The sequence below is a fragment of the Sceloporus occidentalis genome, unplaced genomic scaffold (genome assembly GCF_023333645.1).
Source record: "Sceloporus occidentalis isolate IW3139 unplaced genomic scaffold, rSceOcc1.0.p SCAF_8, whole genome shotgun sequence".
In the NCBI taxonomy this organism is placed as follows: Eukaryota; Metazoa; Chordata; class Lepidosauria; order Squamata; family Phrynosomatidae; genus Sceloporus; species Sceloporus occidentalis.
The window spans coordinates 14725876-14741711 of record NW_028316988.1 but is presented as its reverse complement, the minus strand read 5'-3'; the positions used below and the strand labels follow the sequence as shown (position 1 = coordinate 14741711).

Genomic DNA, 15836 nt, shown 5'->3' with positions numbered 1-15836 from the left:
CTCAACAACTTAGGATCAAAAGGTAAGCCTCTGCTCCATTGCAAGAAAAGGGAGTTTGAAGACAGTGAGGCCGATAGCGAGGATGTTTCTGTGCATTTCTTTGCTGTTACCCAAAGAAGAAACATTTAGAAGATATTAATTTATTATTAATAATATTGAAGATAATAATAATGATGATTTATTTATATTTCCCACCTCTCCCTACGGATCGAGGCAGGATTGCAACAAAATATGATTACAATGATGAGATGGATCTCTTCTGGCAGGTCATTCCATAACTTTGGGGCAATATTATTATTATTATTATTATTATTATTTCTATCCTACTCTTTGTTGTTGTGTGCCTTTAAATCATTTCCAACTTCGGAAACCGTAAGGTGGTTTGCCGTATCGTTGGGTTTCCTTGGTGAGTTTACTCAAAATGGGGGTTTGCCATTGCCACCATTTGAGGCCGAGAGAGTATCATCCAACGGGTTTACATGGCCGAGTCGGGATTCGAACCCTACTCTCCGGCATCAGAGCCCAATGTTCAATCCACTGCACCCCGCTGGGTCCGACGGTACAGAAAAGTAAACTATTATAGAACGAAACTATCTGGAAACTTTGGACTTCTGTGAAAGTATGCCATGCATAATATTAGGCTGCATTCATTAACGATTTTTCACTTTGCTTATAATCACCCAGGTTCTTTTCATGGCGATGATTGATGGCCGACAGTTAATTATTTCCAAGGGTGAACGCTAGCAATCCGGAGCTTGTTAGCAAATAAGTTGACCCAGCTTTAAAGGCGGCACATGGACCACAGGCTAAATTGGAGGTGGCCTCGATTCGAAAGCAAAGCATCCTTCGCCTACCCAGAATAAACGGGTGCCCTGTCGTCCTAACAGCTTATTCCGGAGTAGCTGAGCTTGTTTCAGGTTCAGTAGATTAGAAACTGCAATGCACCTCTACAGTAGATTATTTCCCATTAGAAGCAGAGATTTCTATTAGGCGATGCAGTTCTCGCCAGAATCAACAACATTATTCCAAAGCCCTAAATTACTCTTGGTAACACTTGAGAGGAAAGCAATTAGTACTCCATTTATTATTATTATTTTTACCTCCAAGGAGCTGCAAGTTTTCAAGTTAATACAGTTCCATTTTCTACTTTTGAGCCTATATTAAAACCCATTGGAAGTATAATATATTAGGGACACACGGAGGTGTTTGAACACAATCTCGGCTGATCCCTAGGAGTTCAAGTCACAACGCTGCAAAAGCAGTTGCGTTTGTGTGTTGTTTTGCCTTCTGGTTGTTTCCAACTTATGGCAACTCGAAGGCAAACCTATTATAGGGTTTTCTTGGCAGGTCTCTTTGGAAAGGGTTTACCATGGGCATCCTCTGAGGCTGAGAGAGTGTGACTCGACCAAAGTTGCCCAGTGGGTTTTCATGCCCAGTGGTGATTTGAACCCTGATCTTCGGAGTCATAGCTCAATAGGAACAATAGGCATTTAATAGGTATTTATAGACTGGAATCCTGAGATTTGTCATTTTGTGAGGCACCTGAACTCTTTGGCAGAGAAGACTAACTGTCTCACCGAACTACACTTCCCAGAATCCCACTGCATTGAGCCATGGCAGTGAAAGTGGTCTCAAACTGGATTATTTCTGCAGTGTGGATGCAGCCGCCATCAGCCAATGAACTTCACAACCATCTACTGTCTTGAAACAGAGTCTACTCAGGAGTGAGAGACCAAGGTCCAAAATACACTGCAGAAACCACCCAGTTTGAGACTGCTTTAACTGCCCTGGTTCAGTGCTAGGGAATCCTGGGAATGATAGTTTAAGGAATGGTAGCTTATTGTGAAACCAAAGCTCTTCGACAGAGAAGGCCAAATGTGTCACAAAACTATAGTTTCCAGAATTCCCTAGCATTGAGCCAGGGCAGTTAAAGCAGTCCCAAAGTGTATCATTTCTGCAGTGTGTTTTGGACCCAGATTATATCTAGCAGCACCAGAAGCCTGCGAATTCCCCGAACGCATAAGCAGGACCCGATGCCTTTGGTAACAGGAGTTAAACAAGTACATGTCGGTCCGCTGCGAATCTTTTTTCCTCCCCATTTTGCAAAGCCAAAACCTAAGGTGCAATTGCTCCCCAGCTCCAGGTTTTGCAGCATATGATGCCTCTCTCTGTTCAGGAGCATCTTTTAATAACAAAATTAATGCTCGCCTTGTTTCTTCTCCAGGAGCGTTTCCTTCTAATCTGCCCCCAATGAGACATAACATTAATTACTACATTTAAAGCCAGCTCCGTCTCCATTACTGTCAGTGGCCCCCTTCTCTCCTCCTTTTCAACATCTGAACATTTTCTTTTCGGGAACAAAAGGGAAAACGCAGCCCAAATATGCAAAGGGCTGGGATTGTTATTTATTTGCGCGACGCCGAGTACAAAGGAATCAATATTTTTGTCATTACGCCTCCTGTCATCTGCAAAGTCCCCCCCTCCCCACCTTTTCTTGCAGCACCATAATCTTTGCTGTCATTGGCGTTTTAATTGTGTTGTTTCCTCTCGCGTGTGGAAGTAAATCTTATCTGTTTTGGATTAAAATTCAATGAAGGTCACAGCCGCTCCAAATAATAATAATAAAAAAAATCTCGAGCAGCCTTGCTGCAATTAATGTTCATTTGGCTTTGATGAATTGGAACGTTTCCCCACAATAGGGTTGGAGAAACCATAATTCTTCCATTAACTCAATGATTTCCTTTGCATGATGGAGCAACCTGTCACGGCTCTGTTTGTCATCTGTCACTTCAAGGTTCTGGGCATATGCCTGATATGATTTATGATGATGATTTGGGCTGCTTGTGTCAAAACATTTAAAACCACTAATTATTCTTCCTGCGCAAAGTGCTGAATCCAACAAAAAAACAACAACCGTGTGGAGCATCCTTCCCTCTGCTCCGATTATTCCCTTGCTTAATTATCCTTCCCGGTCATTGCAAATCCTTGCTAAGGGCTTCTTCTTCAGACGGTTTGTTTCTGGAGATAACGGGTGGCTTAAGAGTGGCTTCCAATGTTCCCCACAGGTTCCGTCAAATCAGGTGGCGATGATGGGAAGAGTCAATCTGACGCCTGGGTCCTTCAGCCCAAAACATGCTTCCGTAACTCTGGGGAAAGTCAAACTTTCCTGCTGGCTGAATGATGAGGCTTTGCAAATGTCTTCGTTCAGAGACGAAATTCCCCTCGTTTTGCTGAAACCTTCCAAAAGGCAGGAGCTAAAGATATCCGTGGTGCAATGGTTTGAGCATTGGGCTGGGACTCTGGAGACCATGCTTTGAATCTCAGCTTGGCCATATAAACTCATTGGGTGACCCTGGGCAAGTCGCATGCTCTCAGCCTCACGGAAGGGCAATGGCAAACCTCCTCTGAATAAGTATTGCCAAGAAAACACCATGATAGGTTCACCGTAAGTCAGAAATGACTTGAAGGCACACAACAACAACAAAGGATCTTCATGCTTGCCCATATCCAGGGTTATCCTATGAAAACCAGACCCCTGTACTGATGACTTAAAATCAGCCCAGACTCCATGCTCAAAATAAATGATGCTAATCATGAACCCTATGTGCCAAAGTCTTCATTCTGCATCGGCTTGCATTTTTAGCCACTGATTTATTATATTGATTTGTAATTGCTTTTTTGCTGTGTGTGCCTTCAAGTTGTTTCTGACTGATGGAGAACCTATCCTGGGGTTTTCATGGAGAGATTTGTTTGCCATGGCCTTCCCATGAGGAGGCTGAGAGCATGCGGCTTGCTCAAGGTGGGCTTCATGGCTGAGCTGGGAATTGAACCCTGGTCTCCAGTGTCTCAGTCCATCATTCAAACCAATTTATAATTAAGACATGTTTTAAACACCTTTAGGGAGGGCTATGCAGGCTATCTGATGTGGGGGACTGGCATTTCTCCTCCCAACCCATGTGCTAGGGACTGGTACTATACCTATGTCCACTGGCCACAACTGTCTCTTTCCTCGAATGTCTCCATGGACCAGCAGCCAATGGCTTGAGGATCAGCACCGGTCCAGAAACAACCTTCTTGAATAGCATTGCCTTTGGGAGGGTTTCAAGGACTCTGCAAAATCATACCCTGCCATTCTGAACATTTCTGAACCTCCAGTCTTCTATGCTGCCCACAAATACGATGCGATCCGTACATTCACAGACAGCCACACAGGCTTTTGCTATGCGACCATTAAAACCAGTAATCCCACGCTGGTATTGGTAGAGACAAACTTAAGACCATCCCAATAGGACCATTAAAAAACAAACAAACCCAACAACAACTGCAAAGCAGATCACAGAATCATGGAATCACAGAGTTGGAAGATACCTCAAAGGTCCATAGTGGCTTGTTGGCATCGATAGCCAAAGAAATAACCCCCTCCAAAATTCTGGCTGCCAATACTAGGATTAGGGCTGCATCCACACTGCAGGAATAATCCAGGTTGACACCACTTTAACTGTCACAGCTCCATGCTACTGAATTCAGGAAACTGTCGTGTGTTGTGGCCCCAGAGCTCTCTCTGACAGAGAAGGCTAAACGTCTCACAAAACTACAAACCCCAAAATCCCTTTGCATGGAGCCATGGCAGTTAAAGCAGGGTCGACCTGAATCATTTCTGCAGTGTGGACACAGCCAAAGCAGACTCCACTAACCCCTTGAGAGCCAAGGAAAAACCCAAAAGCATTCAAAGGGAACTTTCTGTCCAACTTTGCAGTCAACACAAACAAAGAAACTGCCCGTCATTACAAAATTGTCAAAAAGCAAAGCATAAAAAGGAACATCGGTCCTTTAATTTGCACTTTAGTCACTGTGACAACAGAGCAGCAGCAACTGACAGTAGGAGTTAATGTGGAGGTGAATTACTGCTGCTTGGAAAGATACAAAGCTGCTTATTATTATGTGCTGCTTCCACAGGTGAATGGAGCACAGCCATTTGTCTGCATGCCTTGCCCCCTGTTGCCTTCTTTCCAAAGAAGACTGGTCAGGAGTTGCTCTTTTGGAAGCCTCTCCGCACAACTTCCAAAAGTCTGCACAGTAGCAAACGGATATTGTTTCCAAAAGGCATTAACAATGAAAGCCTCCAAGTGACAATGCTTTGGTTGGTACCGACGGAGACCTTTTTTCCAAGCAAGAATCGACATGCAGCTGACACCTGTACAAATTTGAAAAAGCATCAAGACATCAACTGTCCCCTTGCCTTGTCTTTCCAGGACTGAGGATCTCATGGGAAAAAGTGTACTGTTGACAGTATTAAAGCCTTCAATCCGCATCGCCTGAGCAAAAAGAGACAGTCGACAACAAAAGCCATGTCAGAGTTGTCCCATTTGTCATCTCCTGCCCTAGAGAGAGAACATGCCTCCAAACTCCTCCAGGCCACACTTTTCTGCTCCTGGCAATTTAAAGGGGGGAGTTTGGCAATAGAGCATTTCAGAGTTTAGGGCTAACCTGGAGCTTTTAAAGAGTGTTGGAGTTCACAAGACTCAAGACAAATTGATATTTCTTTTCCAAATGTGAGATTCCCCAGATCTCAGGGATGTGAGGTTTCGTTTGCAGAAAGAGAATCAGTAGACATGGGGGAAAGGGAGAGGCGACAGGTGCCTTTGAGGTGTCAGGCAGAAGGCTGGCACCTGGGAGGCCATTTTGATCACCATCCAGAGTGGAAAGAAGGAACAGAGGTGTCACTCACCATGACAGAGATGTGAAGGATGTGCATCTGCTCCTCGACGATCTCAGACGGTTCCTGCAGGGTCGGTGGCGTGGCTCGAGACAGCTGTTCGGCACTGCTCATGGAAACGTGGAAATATAAGGTGCCGTTTTCCAGCCACTGCTGCTTCCAGTGCACCAAGGAAATGTCCGAGACTGTCCCTGACATCTCTGCAAGAAGAGAAAAGTTGAAGAAAAAATAACTGAAAATGTATTTCAACCCTCCTTGCCAGCAACCAAGTTTAAAGTATACATGACATGCATCTATCTTTGTCCTTCTATTTTCTTCTTTCACTTCTCTCTGTTTTCTCCTACATGGTCCAACTCAAACTACAAGTCCCCTGGAGAAAAAGACCTCTCTCTCTTGCCTTTGCAACTTGCCATGGATACTGATGGTGCAATTGTAAAATCCTTACAACAGACCAGTTGTTGGTTGAGTGCCTTCAAGTCATTTCTGACTTATGGTGACCCTAAGGCGAAGCTATCTTGGGGTTTTCTTGGCAAGATTAGTTCAGAGGAGGTTCGCCATTGCCTTCCCCTGAGGCTGAGAGAGTGTGACTTGCCCAAGGTTACTCAATGGGTTTCCATGGCTGAGCATGCATTCAGATTCTGCTCCCCAGAGTCATAGGTCAATGCTCAAACCAATGTTTCCTCATCTTTGGTCTTCCAGATTTTTGGACTTGAGCTCCCATAATTCCTAACTATTGGCCAAGTTGGCTAGAGCATCTGAGACCTGAAGTCCAAAACAAATGGTGGAGGACCAAAGGTTGGGAACCCAGGTTCACTTGCCTGAAGCCAGGCAGACCAAGGACTTCTTATTACTGCTTTTCATTGCTGTACCAGAGATCATTTGCAAGAACATCATCCAATTGATCTGGAACAGCCCTAACAGCCACTTTCAGGGATAACCTATGACCAGGTTCATATCTCACAGGAAACTATAACTTCCAGGTGCCTGACCAAACCTAAGGCTCCCAACATCTCTTAACCTCCACCCTCTTTTGCCGCTCCAAAAAGCCTGGAAACATGGGCTTCTAATTTTAAAGGAACTACAGCGAACAGTGTCTTGTTTACATTGTAGTTAGAGCAAAGAGGTTCAAATGTTGGTTTCGCCAATCTGTTCATTCTCCTTAAAGTTTGCATACATCACAGTTTCCTGAATCTGGACAGCAGGGGGAAGTGTGGTCTGTTAGAAAGAGGAAATGGGTGGTTCTGGTCTCTTCCTTTCAGCTTGGAAAAAGGGAGGAATGGGGACTGCAGAGGATCATGTCTTATTTACCTTGTTTACCCATCTTATTTACCTAGGAGAATATAATGGATTTTGGTTATCTCTGAACCAAAGCATAGGCTATAAATCAGGAATTGTGAGAAGCAAGTTGCTCATTACATCTGGTTTATTTTGTTGTTGTTGTTCTCAGAACAGAATTCCAGCTGGGTTTGCAAACCTGGTTACATTGCTCTAATTTACGGTTGTGCAAAAACAAACATACACCCCGGATTATTTTAGATTATTCCGGCAATTAAAAGATGCACTCTCTGTGCAGCCAATGATATCTAATTAAAATGGCTAAAGACGTGGTCAGTGCCAGAAAATAAAACCCCAATCTCCTTATGTGCCAATGCAAAAAAGTAGCTCAGATAACCATTTCTGAAAGATGCTTAGGAAAATGAGTAGGCAAGCAGTGGCCCAGAGTCTTTGCGACTTTTAAAAGGGGTTGGTGGCGGCTTCAGAATTCAGGTTTGCAGCACCAGTTCTTGCAAAAATCACCCAAACTCCAAACTTCAAAAGACTGATCTAAGAGTCCAAGCATCCTTCTTTGCACAACAGAGGCTTTCTCCTCCTCCTAAGTACATTCTCTGCCAGTGCAGCTCCTCTGGAACAGATTCCCTATTTTTGCAAAGAGAGGAAAGATTTTGCAACTCTAGCTGTCACGATTTTAAGCTGGTGGAACAGATATGGGCATGCAAGGCAGACCCCCATCTCCGATGTGAAACCCAGTGCATGGGGCTTAGCTTACCTGTCCATCAGACTTACTCCTTCCTCCCCTGTTTGCAAAAATGCCTCCCCGTTCTACCACTCGCTGAATGAAAACCTGGCTGTTTTCCCCCTTGACGGAGACAAGGTTAAGCCATTATCCTAAACTGCCTTACTCAGCACTTTGCTAATTATTCTATTGACATATCCAAGACAGAGGCATTGCCACCTGAATCCCCAACAAGGACAGTTAGTGGCCCAGGGCACTCATTATCTACCCAACGACAAGCAGAGCACACACGAGTTTTTTGTCTAATGGTCATAGCTGAATATTTTGAGACACCTGGGGAACGAAGCTTTATGTTGTGGTCATTGGAATGGAGGTCATATGCCTTCATTCCTCCGCAAGAGCTGTGCTTCGTATGCTGGAAAGTTTTGCCCCTTCACCAGCTTTAAGATTCATGTTCGGACCGTGCGTTGGAACGAGATCTCGGTCTAAGACTATGGGGTGTCTCATTGCTGGTCAGAGAGGATTGTGACTACCTCTGTCATGGTCTGGGACTAGCACATGGTGTCTGTTATGTGTGTTGTGTGCCTTCAAGTCGTTTCCAACCTATGGCAACCCTATCATGGGGTTTCCTCAGCAAGATTTGTTCAGAGGAGGTTTGCCATAGCCTTCCCCAAAAGCTGACTTGCCCAAAGTCTCCCAGTAGGTTTCATGGCTGAACTGGGAGTCAAACTGGTTTCTAGATTCATCGTCCATCTCCTAAGGCTTCTCAGAAGCTGCACAATGATCTCTAAGCCCCATTCATTTCTATGCAATGTTGCCAAATGATTACTTTTCTTCTTCTTCTTTTTCCCAGCAAGCTTTTTTAAAGTTCTGGCACATTGTTTTTAAATTATACATGCCTGTTTTTATTTAGATTGCTGTCTCTTGCCCTGAGATCAGGCCTAATGAGGAGTGGATATAAATGTTGATAAATAATAAATATGGACAGCATATTATTTCCGTTCCTGATATTCTCCTCGAAAGTATTGGGAGGATCTTTCATCAGCTCTTCTGAGATCCTCCTGGGACTTTCAGTCATGATATACACACTAAAAAATGATGAAAATGAAAGACTTTGCAAAGGAAAACAACACTGCTGCCCAATTATTTGTTTGACCTGACCTTTATTATTATGATTATATATTTTGGCTCTAATTTAGACACAAAGGGCAGAACTCTGCTTGCCCTGCAGCAATGTTGCTGAAAGTCATGGCCATTGACAAGCTTCCAGCAAAGAAATAAAACTATTGTAACCAAAGGACTATGAACTATGACTCTGGAGACCAGGGTTTGAATCTCCACTTGGCCATGAAAACCCACTGGTGACTTTGGACATGTCACACTCTCTCAGCCTCAGAGGATGGCAATGGCAAAGCCCCTTTGAACCAATTTGCCACTAAGACCCTGTAATGGCATAACTCTGGGGTTGCCATAAGTCAGAATTGACTTGAAGACCCACAACATCATCATCATCATCAACAACAACAACAACAACAACAACACATAGGTAGCCTGAGAAGCTTTACCCGACACAAAGAGACATTCTCCTTCTCCTCACCCCTTGAAGGTTGCGTGCCTTCGAGTCTCTTCCTACACACTTCAAGTCTTATTATTTGAGCTAAACTTCAAAACCATGCAGGACATTTCACCCCGAAAGGTCTATCTGTACTGCAGAAATAATGCCATTTGACATTGGTTTAAATTGCTAGGGAATGGTGGGATGTGTAATTTGTTGTGGCACCAGAGCAATCTGACAGACAAAGCTCAATAGCTCACCAAACTACAAACCCCAGCATTCCATAAGATGGACCCATGGCAGTTAAAGCGGTGTCAAATCGCATCCATGCTGCAATGCAGATCAGTCTCCAGTTCCATCAATGGAAGTGAGGGAAAACTTCATTAGGCTCAAGATTACTCTTTCCACTGATAGCACAGTGGTTAAAAGCCAATGCCGCAGCCACAAGGTTGTGAGTTCGATCCCAGGGCTCCAAGGTTGATGCAGCCTTCCATCGTTTCGTAGGTCGGTAAAATGAATACCCAACTTGTTGGGGGCAATAGATTTATGGACTGTAAACGTGCTGAGTTCACTTATATGCGGCATAGAAATGCAAATGTTATTGCTATATTGCTCTGTTTTGCACAAACTTTGCTTCTCATCAGATTCAAACACCAGCAAACAGTTCAAAAAAGCGTGGGGTCAGGTATCAAGGCCCAAAGCACCAGTATCATCTGCCCCAGAGATACATTGAGAACTTCCCTATTGAAAATGGTTGCCATTCATCGAACCCCTTCTTGACCATCCCTCTGTTTTGAAAGTCATTCCCAAACATCACCATTTCCAGACTCCAGCATGTCTACTGGCTATCATTCAACTCACCCGTCTCATTTCAACCCCCTCCACTCTCCTTCTCTCCCTGTTTCATAGTTTTTAATGTAGACTGTAAAACCCTGTGGGCAATGACTGCATTACCGCTGCCTTCTGTACAGCGCCTGGGATGCGAGTGATGCTCGACAAGCATTAAATATTAATCCCGATCGTGGTCAACTGTCGACGCCGATATTGTGTACAAATTATGGAAAACTTGCAAGCGGTGCAGGAATGACGCAGACAAGAAAGATCTGGCTGGGTCATGGTTTCATGGCAGACAGAAAGGAAAGAAGGGAAGCCAGCCTGACACAGTGGCCGAAAAAATGGATGGAGGACCAAGGTCAATTTTTGTGCCAACCGTTGAAATTTATTGGGTGACTTCAGAAGGTTCTTGGGAATGGTGGCGGCTGAACCTTTGGGAGGAAGGTGGAATTAAATGATACAATGGATGAAAAGGGGAGGAATGAGGTGATGGGAGAATATACCTCTGTGAGAGAGAGAGAGAGATAGAAGAAGAAGAAGAAGGAAAGGAGGAGTAGAAGAAGGAGAGATGGAGAGGAAGAGAAGGAGGGAGGTAGCATAAAAGGAATGGTGGGTGAGAGAGAATGCTTAAAATAAATTGCAACCAACGGAGATCATGGTCTTTGGCGCTCATTCTAGTCTTTCCACCGAATGGCAACGCTTGAGAAGAAATTAATTCCTTTAAAATATTTAGAAACATGGTTTGAGAGAGGAGGGAAATGGAGAGGGCTCATCGGAGCCACTCAGCACAAATCCTTAAGATCAATGCATGCCGTATTATGACTTTCCTGCCTTTAAAAATGCTGAATGCCAGAATTCAACTCCAGCTTCTTTGTAGAATAAAAAGAAAAGTGGGTTCTGATAACCAGACTATCAAAGCAGGTCAAGGCAAACTTTTGCATGCTCTTCACGCTTCCTTCGTGCAACAGAAAAAGCAGCCCTAGGTTGCAAAGACTTGTGTATATTAGCTATTACCTATTGGTTTCTGATAAAATACCCAGATGATTCATGTCTGTCAAAAATGCATTGGTTCAAATAAGTTTAACTCAGATATTATCAACTGAGGTTTTCAAGACAAATGAGGACAAACATTTGTTCAAGATGTACAGCTCAAAGTCAGAGTCTAAGCTAAGCTGAGTTTAAAGCCCACATGATTGTTTTAGCTTCCAGGGCTAGAAAAGGCAAAGCAGAGCGGATGGTCTGTTTTTGGCTTCTCCTCGGCTCAATTCTCCATTTCATATCATCATTCGCTTCCAGGAGGCCAGCAGTTTCATAAGGGAAAGGAACAGCCATGACTACAATTTAGTCATATTAACAAGACAAAGCACAAACTGTATTTCACAAACCGCCCGCAACTGCGACAACAGAGAAGCAAATTGTTAACAAGACTAACAATTTATAATGGCCCATGTTTTCATCAAACACAGTCTGCTGCCTCAGCTGCATGAAGCCTTATTCTGGTTTAAATACACACACACACAGAGAGAGAGAGAGAGAGAGAGAGAGAGAGAGAGAGAGACAGACAGACAGACAGACAGACAGACAGACAGACAGACACACATGTTCAGGACAGAGGAAGAATTGTACATGGTGAGATCAGAGAGAAACAAAATGAACAAAAATGTACAGCGACAAGTACATTAAAGCATATATGCGTATAAAACCATGACTGGTACAACACAAACTACATCTGTAGTCAGAAGTCAAAAACTGAACAACTTGATACACAAGAATCCAGTACTAACTGTAACTGAGCATTCTGAACTATGGTTACATATCTAGGTGAGTCTTCTTGTCCTCAATGGATCACATTCAGACATTAAGACAATGCATTGTTTGGCTCAGTCTTCCTCATCCTGGTCTCCTCTGGGTCCTTTGTATTACAGCTCCCAATAGTTTTGGAGATGTTTGGCTCAATTCAGTCTTATCCGACAATCTTATTCCTGTATATAATAAACCCAACCTTATCCCTCAACCTTATTCCTGAACCCAGCTCTATATAAACTCGACCTTATCCCTCAACCTTATCCCTGAACCCAGCTCTTGTATAGTTTCCTCTCCATCACTTTTTGCCCAATGGCCCATTAGGTTCTTTTCATTATATTTTCCAGTTGGGAAGGCATGAATTAAGCCCATTCTTTTTCCAGCCGAAAAAGTAAGATTGCTCATAGAAATTGCATCGGAGGACACAATAGGCTCCCCTGGAGGTCTGACCTGTTGGAAAAGCGATTTCCTGGCCTCCTTCGCAGCTGTGCAAAATATGAGAAAGCTGCAACAAACACAAGAAGCGAAAGAGCTCCAGACAGAGGGGTCAAAGCTGGCTCCCCCAGCAAAGCTCGGCACAACTTTGCTTTTCATCATTTCCTCTTTGGAAAAAATCTGTGTGTGTTTATTTTAGCCCCGGCGGTAGAAAAACAGTCCATAACCTTCCGCGGCAAAACATTGAAAAAGCACTAAAGAGACTTGACAAGCTACAATAAAAAAATAAAATAACCCACCTTTTTATGTGGTGTATAGAAAGTAGTGTAAACGACGTCTGTATTTTTAAGATGGCCGAGAGAAAAGGGAAATACACATAATCGTGGAAAGTGGCTCAGAAGAGTGGTATCCCAAAGTCTGGATCTTAAGCCCAGTGCCAGAAACTGAACTATCAAGTGATCCCTAGATATCTGACAATTATCCCCCCCCCCCCAAATTTACCAGTGACTAGCGTCCATTCTTTCATTCCTAAAAACTCACTAGGGACCAGCAGCCAATGGCTCAAAGACACCGGTACCAGTCCATGGACCTCCAGCCCTGCTCTTAGTCTGCAACAGAACGCAGATTACCAAAGTGTATTTCAGTATAAATCCCAAAATCAAATCTTGTTTTTGCCATTTTATATAATTTCGCTATGCCATTGTATTCAATGGGATTTGAGCATCCACGGATTTTGGTACCCACAGGAGGGCCCTAGAACCCAACCCCAGTGGATACCAAAGGCCCACCGTAGCCAAAGGAACAAACGGTTTCCAATAACAAACAGTCTGGAGTCAGAAGTAGTAAATCAAAACAGAGTCTGAGTGGGAGTAGTAAGAAACCAGAGTCAATGATCTTAAATCACAGGGACCTATCTCAAAGTAGAGGCAGGCTGAGAGAGAAACGGAGTTTGTTCCCAGCAAACCAAATGGGAAAAAGGCCCTGGCTTATAAAGCCAACTCAACTTGCAGACTGTATTTCAAGATGGTGTTCCCCAGCTGTGTTTGGGCAGCCTCTCACTTTGTCTATAGGGAAGGAACTGGGTTTGTGCCAAATGCCGAAACCTTCACCTCCCCTGAGGACTCTCCTACCTTCTTCTCCTCTGGATAACTCAGGTGGCTCTCAGACTAAGGCTGCATCCACACTGCAGAAATAACCTGGTTTGATCAAACTTCAATTGCCATGGCTCAGTGCTATAGAATTCTGGGATTCATAGGTTGTTGTGGCATAAGACTCTCCAACACAGAAGGCTAAATATCTCAATATCTCACAAAGAGACTTCATCAGTAGTTTTTTGTGGGTTTTCCGGGTTTTGTGGCCATGTTCTAGAAGAGTTTATTCCTGACGTTTCACCAGCATCTGTGGCTGGCATCTTCAGAGACTTCATCAGGTTGCTCCCTGTCGTGTGGTCTCCCAGGACCACAAATCCCAGTGAGCTCAATAAAGTGGCCCTTGTTAACCCAGTTCCTTGTTGCTAGTCTCATCATTCCATGGTGGGTCACCAATAAAGCATAACAGAGTCAAGCTGCATGTACAATAAGCCTATGCATGGCTACATTATGAACTGGAGGAGATGTCTCAGAAAACAAGAGGGTTTCCTCTCTCACCTTCCCGAAATGCTTGGCCCGAAGTGCTGTAAATATTGAGCGGATGGAATTTGAATTGTATCTTTGATTGATTAAGAACTGGCATCTTCCAGCAATGCTGATCCACCTAAATAGACTTCTTCTGGCCCCTAAAGGAGGGAGGCAATAAATCCTTTCCAAGTAACTTGGAAGCCTAAGGAAATATTTGCCCAAGAAGCCCATCGTGATTCTACACATCCATGCATTTGGAGGAAGAAAAACACAACTCTCATGTAGTTTCCAGCCAGCTGTTCAGCTGTCTGCTCAGAAGAAAGGTCAGGGAGACAAGGCAAGAGCAAGAGACAGACGCACACCAGAGCAAGATGCCTCCCGATTGATTTTGTAATTCCATTTTCTCTCTGCCATCTCCGCAACCCTTAAATATAAACATTTCATTGAAATCTTCACGTCGCATTACAATCAAACTTAAAAGCAAAAAGGAGGGCTTAAATACATTTGGTCGGGAACCAAGACTATTCCCATAAAGGCAGATTATGCTGACATGATGAATATAAAATGAAACAGCAGATATTAAAGTCGGAGAAATGTTGCTCCATGCCTCCCGGCTGCAGGCAAGCTGGGTAGGGTTTCTCCTCCTCTTTCAATCCCCAAGTTGTTTTACTGAAAGCGACCAAAAAGAAAAGCACCGATAGCCTTTTCACCTTCCTCCTTTTGCCAAAACAGGAGCCAGCTCTTAAAATAGTCCCTGCAAAAAATCATCATGTTAGTATTCCTCCATTACTGTCAAGGTTGCAGGCCATCCTTATCTGTCGCTTTGCAGCGCATGTTTTGTTTTTAATTGGCTTGTTCTTTCTAATCTGCCATGCTTATTGTATTTTATATTTAACTCCTCAAGGTCATTATTAAAACAAGAGATTCTGCTCAGGGCGCATCTTTGCGGTAATACCTCCCTTGTGTGAGAATAGCAGAGTGCACCTTGGGCTCTCCTCCTTTTCCCCATAAGATTACCAAGTTTTGCAAAATGAGATTCGGAAAAGAAAGCTGGGGGAGAATCTGGATGAGATCGACGTAAATGATACAAATGGAGTGGAAGAGTTGTAGAAAGTGTTGGGAGAAGTCCTAAAGGACAAGGAGTGCAACCATCGCGGCATCTCGCTCATCATCATCCCTTCACCGAAGCCTGGAAGCTTTTCCACGCCTCTCACCAAGACAATGTATTGCTTTCCCCCCTCTCCAAGCGCAATTGTGCATGAAGCCGGTGAGCATATATTTTTTATAATGTTCATGAATAAAAAAACTGATATTGCAAGTAGCCTAGAGCGGGCAATTGCTCTATAATCAGTTTTCTCTCTCTTTTCTTTTCTCTCTCTCTCTCAGAGACACACACAGGCAAACCCCTCATCCTGGAATGAGCATTGCAGCTTTGTAGTTAGGAACATGTCTGGCTATTAGACAATGAGGACCTTCTTTGCAGACAAGAAGTGAAACAGAAGGACTCCATGCTGTCCGCATAGATGTCTCCAACTTCTCAGCCCTTCGAATCTGCTGCGGTTGGGTTCCAGGACCCTCCGTGGATTGGAAAATATGTGGATGGTTGAGTCCCACTAAATACCATGGCATAGCAAAATGGTGCCCCTTATATCCAATGGGAAAATCCAAATTTGCTATTGGAAATGCATTTTTTAAGAAATATTTTCAATAATATGGTTGAATCCATGGATCAATAATACGAGGATATAGAGAGCCAACACTACTAACATTTCAGTCTTGACAGGCATTTCATCTCGGACCTTGTCGTTGAACAACTGCAACTGCCACAACAACAGAAACAACAAAGGAGGATTGGAAAGCAAA

General features: G+C 43.7%; 1 protein-coding gene across 2 annotated transcripts in view; it reads right to left on the bottom strand.

The window, feature by feature from the left end:
- The window catches only part of ASTN2 (astrotactin 2), a 321258-nt gene that overhangs the window by 249188 nt on the left and 56234 nt on the right, over positions 1-15836 (bottom strand). For both annotated transcript variants that reach the window (XM_089534892.1, XM_089534893.1), the window contains exon 2: positions 5729-5916. In XM_089534892.1, coding sequence (XP_089391018.1) covers positions 5729-5916 — 188 coding nt within the window. The remainder of the gene's footprint in view (positions 1-5728; positions 5917-15836) is intronic.